Here is a 5,946-nt window from a genome sequence, read left to right as displayed (position 1 = left end):
CATATGTAAAGGATTGGGTATCTTTCCAAATGCATGTTGGGATTTATCTCATTTCCATTTGCTTTGATGCCGTATCATTTCTTCTTTTTTACAGAGAAAATACTGTGTCCTCTCGTTTCCTCGCTCTCTCCTCTTGGATGGTCAGCTCATAACACCAAAAAACCACCATTTTCTTCACCTTATCCAAAATTATTTTTACTATGTACAACTCAAAAAATATAGATTTGAAATATTATCTCATCCTGAATATTCGCCTAAAATAACATTTTGTCCAGCATATGAATGGCGAAGAATGGTAATGTGCCCCTTAGGAAAAAAAAACTTTACCATAAACTGTAAATAGGATAGAAGAGTACATCAATGATAACATGAAATGAAATTATTCGAAACATGCATAAATGAACGAACCAATCTTTGTTCAAAATATTCCAAACCCACCACAAGATTAAAAATAAAACATTCGGGTTTATACGAAGAAAAAAAAATCATAGAGAAGAACACTCTACACGTGACGCACTCGTTGACTGTTGCTAATTAGCAGCACACTGTTTTCCACTCGTCTTCTACCCGCGGAGAAGACCGTCAGGGCCGGCCACCGCGGCGATCAACCCCATCGGATTCCCGAAGATGACGGCGATTATGGCGCTCACGATGACACCCACGATCTTGCTGAACCGCTCGAACCCGCCGCTCCGCCGCGTCCTCCTTGGCAGGCTCTGCAGGGCGCCCTCCATGAGCGGCGCGCCGGCGAGCGCGATCTGGCCGGCGCCGCTGCGGCGGCGGTAGCTCGCCTCCCACCTCCGCACGGCGAGCTCCTTCACGCACGCCACGTGGATGAACACGTCCTCGCCGTCGAAGCGGCCGCGGTAGAACCAGAACGTCCTGCGCGACTTGTCCCCGCAGACGCCGCAGCGGCGCCGCGACGACGACGACGACGCCGCCTTGGTGAGCTCGAAGACGCGGCCGTCGCCGTCGCCGCCCCCGCCCGTGACGATGCGGTCCTCCAAGCTCGCGCAGCACGGGTGGAGGTCGAGGTCGCGGTCGGCGCAGTGGAAGACGAACCCGCGCACGTCGTCGCCGCACGCGTCGCACTGCCGGCTGGCGGCGGCGGGCGCGGGGGGCTCGCGGAGGAAGACGAAGGTGCAGCCGCCGCCCTTGAAGAGGAGCGGGTGCTGCAGGGTGGCCGGCGGGAGGGCGCAGTCGGTGTGGAGGTCGAAGTTGCACGGCGCGCACCTGTACCTCGGCCCGTCGCCGCCGGGCTCCTGGCACCCGTCGCACCGGAACGGCGCCCCGGCGGTGGCGGCCAGCGTCAGCTCGTGCTCCGGGTGAGCCCAGTGGGTGAGCTTCGCCGGTGGCTCCTCGAACAGCCTCATGGTTGAATCTTGAATGAATTAATCTTGCTTAATCAAGCCGCCCTGATCTCTAACAAATTCAAAGCACAGATTGTATGCGATCAAGAATATATTCGAAATATATAGCAAGGAAAAGTTGAGATTTTAAGAGGAAGAAACAAGTAGATTCTTAAATCTAGCAAGCTCTAATAGGTATTTATAAAGATGATTTCACTGAACTTAATTACCAAGCGTACGTACTGCCTGCGTGTTATTTTATAAGTCAACTGATCATTAGCCAGAAGAAATGAAAATTTCCCTGTAGTTTCTGCGAAGTGCTTGCCGTGTCAAGAAAAAAAGTGTGTGTATTTATCCAACGCGGCTTACTCGCCTGAAAGTCTAAAATAGTGCCAAATTAAACGCGTAATGTATATATTCCTCCAAGAGAAAAAAAACTGTAAGTCAGTATGCCCAGGGCAATGAACACCAATCAACTAATTAGAAATACATTTACATGTCTTGATTGAGACCATATGCATTGCATTGCAATTGATGTCCCTCTTCTTACACGTATGCGTATAAGAACAGAGATTAATAAAGCTCTATTTTATACGTTCGGTAGCTTGGCGACCAAGTAGCATATATATACCTGTGTGAATCTGTGATAAATAAAACCGTACTCCTTGGTCGGATGTAGCGGAAAATATACGGTGGAAACCATATATGTGGTGGAAACTATCGTTGGGTCGAAAAATGGACGTTTGTGATAACGTGGACGTATCTCGGACGTCTATTTCTCGATCCAACGTTAGTTTTCAAGTTTCCACCAAATATATGATTTCCATCACATATTTTCCCCCGGATATAATATATAAACGTATCTATGTACGGTGGCTATGGTCGGATGTAGTATGTTGCACGTACTAGCTACACATCTTGGACCATACTTAGCTACTATACTGTACTTTTTGATCTCTTACGTACTTTCGTCAGTGCCTGACTGACACTACTGGAAAACTAATTTTCGCTGGGTCAACCCAAAATCACAATAGTCCCGGTTCCAAAAAAACCGGGACTAAAAATGATCTTTAGCCCCGGTTGAAAACCCCATAGCCATTCTACGATCTTTAGTCCCGGTTGGTGTTACCAAAGATGATCTGTAATCCTGGTTCATTCCCTGTCAGAGGCATGTCAGGGGACCGAGGATCTTTAGTCCCGGTTGGTGCCACCGACCGGGACTAAAGATCACCACTTTAGTCCCTTTGATATTACCAACCGGAACTAAAATTCTAATCCCTAGCACTTATCCTCTCCTCCACAATCGCGCAACCACTTCCTCCCACAGATCGATCGATCCTCCCCTCTCCTCCTCTCCTCCCCTTCCTCTTCCCCTCTCCTACACAGATCTTACCCCTCCTCCCCTTCTTCCTCCCCTCTCCTCCCGGTGGTGGCAGGCAAGCGGCCGGCGGCGGCGGGGGCTGCGCGCTACGGCGGCTGGTAATGCCGCGCCCAGCGGTGGCGGGTAGGCGGTTCTTGCGATACCATGTTTTAAAAATCAAATTTAATTTAGTTGTAATTCGTATTATAGTTTTAGTCACGAGATACTATATCCATCTTGTAAATTCTTTACAATTTCAGTTTAAATAAATATATATATATATATATATATATATGAAATGTATTTGGGAATATATTATGTGCACACAAGTGTATCGACTTTTGAGATCGCGACTACGGTATTTGTATGGTATGGGGACCGTTGGAACCAAGGTATATGTGATGTGACCATCAAATATATGCATACACCCAAACATGAGAAATATAAAACATGGACAAAGAATACATAGAGTGAACAGAGGATCTACAAGATATTAAAGTCCAATGGGTTTTGGAATCCAGTTCGACCTCCGGAGACAGCACTGACTTCAAATGAACCTAGCGCCTTCATGCGAACTCCGATTTGGGTGATCTTAGACTTTGTGAAAAGCTTATCTCGCTACCTTTCAAATGCAACTGGTCTCATGTCCAAATTTATCTCGAGTCAATGGGAATCGCCAAAACAAGACAGTGCTATTCCTGAAACAGAACTTGGGCCTTGGTCCCTGTAATAGACTAGGCCCATCTCGGAAGTGTCTCCCTCCACCTCCACTAATTAGCACTTAACTCTAGCTTTATTTTCCTCTATAAATAGCTTTGTACATCCTCAAAAACATTTGGGTTTTGTTTAGTTGAATTTTGCAAAGTGCCCTTCACTTTGTCTCTAGTTATCGCTCGATTAGTCGGTGACTATTGATTCAGAGCCCCCAATAGTTGGTGTGTTGATTTGCCGGGTCGATTATATCTACCATTTCAATCGCAACTATTCCTTTGTGCTTAATCACCTATTCACAATATTTAGATTGTATCTTATCTTATTCTTGTAGTGTTCTCTCGTTTGCATTGCAAGGATCATCAACTGCGCGTCACGGTTGGTACGACATCATTTGTGGTGTAGCGATTGCACGGCGTCCTGGACTTGTTCTGGTTGGTAGCCACGTCGCAAACGTCGCACTTGATCAAAGCGAGAGTTATCCCCTCACCAGAAGATCGGGCCACGAGAGAGAGCGTCATCAATATGCGAGATTGAGGTAAAAAAGATGGAGACCGGGATTTTATACAGGTTCAGGCCCCTTATCTGACAGGTAATAGCCCTACTCCTGTTGGCCGAAGCCGGTGTTGCTCCTTTATTTATTTGAATCACACAAGTACAATATTTGGGATAACCAATATAGCTGTTATCGACTTGGCGGCTAGATAACCAACTCGTAGTCGACGGTGGGGTAGTCTTCCTCCTCGAATCCACACTCCGCGAGATCAGAGATGGCACTAGATCCCTCTTGCCAGCCTTCGTAGGCATCGGATGGGTATGTCTAGGCTTATCTCTGATATCGATATCCAGCAGCTTGTCTTGGCGTGTGTTGGCTTGTATCGATCTATATTATATTGATCTGTTGTGTCTTGTGGCTTGTCCTCTCTCCTCCTACCTCTCTCCTCCTAGGGGGCTCGTATTTATACGCATAGATGCCCCATTGTCCAAGTAGAACTAGGGAGATAAATATGGATATGATCCGAGTAGTCCTTGTCGTTTCCGTACAAAACTCTATTTATCCTTCCTTATCCGGAATTCCTTCTATATACGAGTTTTTTTTCGTATAAGACATGGTATATGGTGAGCCCTGCCGAGCTTAGTCAACTACAATTAGATATGTGGTATCTATAACCCTGACAAAGTGTATACACTCCGTATACACCAATTAACAAATATCATCGAAAAATCTAGAAAAAATGGGTATACACTTTCAATATATAGTATTATATCTACGTGTAAAATCTTAACATCAAATTTAATACATTTTAGGCGTAAAAAAAACAAAAAAAATATGATAGTACTAAGACTACAAGTCTATCTTAATTTTATCTTTTTTATTGCTCTTTATGTAAAATAAATTTAAAGGTGTGACTTTATATGTAGATATAATACTATTGAAAGTACATGTACAAAGTTTTCTAAAATTTTTAGTGATATTTGTTAGTTGATGTATACGGTATGAAAACTTGCGTCTATAGGATACATTCCCAATGTATCTCTCAGTACATATATTATCCCGTCTCACTGTCAAATGTTTCCGAATCCAGTTAATTATATCCGTCGTTTAATGAACAGGGCACCTAATTTAGTTAGTACTACTAAAACAGCAGTTAATTAAATCAAAGCTTTCATGCAAGCCATAAAATTTTCTACATGGTCTCGAAATCTCCAATACCATATATATCTTAGACCATTATTTTTTCTTTCAAAAATATGTTATATCAACAACTTTAAAATTTACATAACATGAAAGTGTTTAAAAATATGAATTTAATGATGTAACACACATGGCATTAAACACATTATAATTATTAATAAACCATTATTAAGATTGATTTTCATATAAGAACAAAGCCGTCTTATAATTCGAGACGGAGCTGACTGTACTCCCTCTGAAAAAAAAAATCTTAGGAATGAATCTATTGAGTTTTTTTTAGCACAGAGATTATATATAAGTAGACTGCGAGTCAAGATCTCCGGACCTTGGTCTAACTACACATGCTGGCAAAGCAATCCATATGATAGGGGGCCACGTCTCGTTTGTTAAGTTTCGTAGCGACCAAGCAGTAAAATGTCTCCATCATCAGTCTTTACCGTGGTCTAAGGAGATATTACCTCCATCATCAGTCTTTACCGTGGTCTAAGGAGATATTATCTCCGTCCCAAAATAAGTGTAGCCGTAGATATCCGTGCCCCACGTTTGACTGTCCGTCTTATTTTAAAAAATTGTGAAAAATTTAAAAATATTTAGTCACACATAAAGTACTATTCATGTTTTATCATCTAATAGCAATAAAAATACTAATCATAAAAAAAATTAAGACAAACGGTCAAACGTTGAACATAAATAGTACAAAACTACACTTATTTTGGGACGGATGGAGTAGTATGTAGAGAATGAGTAGTGCTGTACATCCGACTGAACCATACAACTCTCATACGACTGCGCCAAACCAACCAATCATAGGAGTTCATAAGCATTCACGT

At 43.2% G+C, this 5,946-nt stretch overlaps 1 protein-coding gene across 1 annotated transcript; it reads right to left on the bottom strand.

Moving 5' to 3' along the window:
• Window positions 1–395: 395 nt before the first annotated feature.
• Window positions 396–1,580, bottom strand: LOC4345525 (uncharacterized). Its single transcript, XM_015794020.3, has one exon. The coding sequence runs from the start codon at window positions 1,371–1,373 to the stop codon at window positions 564–566; it is 810 nt and encodes a 269-aa protein (XP_015649506.1). The 5' UTR covers window positions 1,374–1,580; the 3' UTR covers window positions 396–563.
• Between the last annotated feature and the right edge of the window lie 4,366 nt (window positions 1,581–5,946).

This window comes from Oryza sativa, chromosome 8, assembly GCF_034140825.1.
Source record: "Oryza sativa Japonica Group chromosome 8, ASM3414082v1".
NCBI classification, from domain to species: domain Eukaryota; kingdom Viridiplantae; phylum Streptophyta; class Magnoliopsida; order Poales; family Poaceae; genus Oryza; species Oryza sativa.
Note: the sequence above shows the minus strand (reverse complement) of the source record. Positions and strands in the feature narration are given on the sequence as shown.

Coding starts and splice junctions, on each gene's coding strand:
- LOC4345525 (XM_015794020.3), bottom strand. CDS start 1,373: ATGAGGCTGTTCGAGGAGCCACCGGCGAAGCTCACCCACTGGGCTCAC.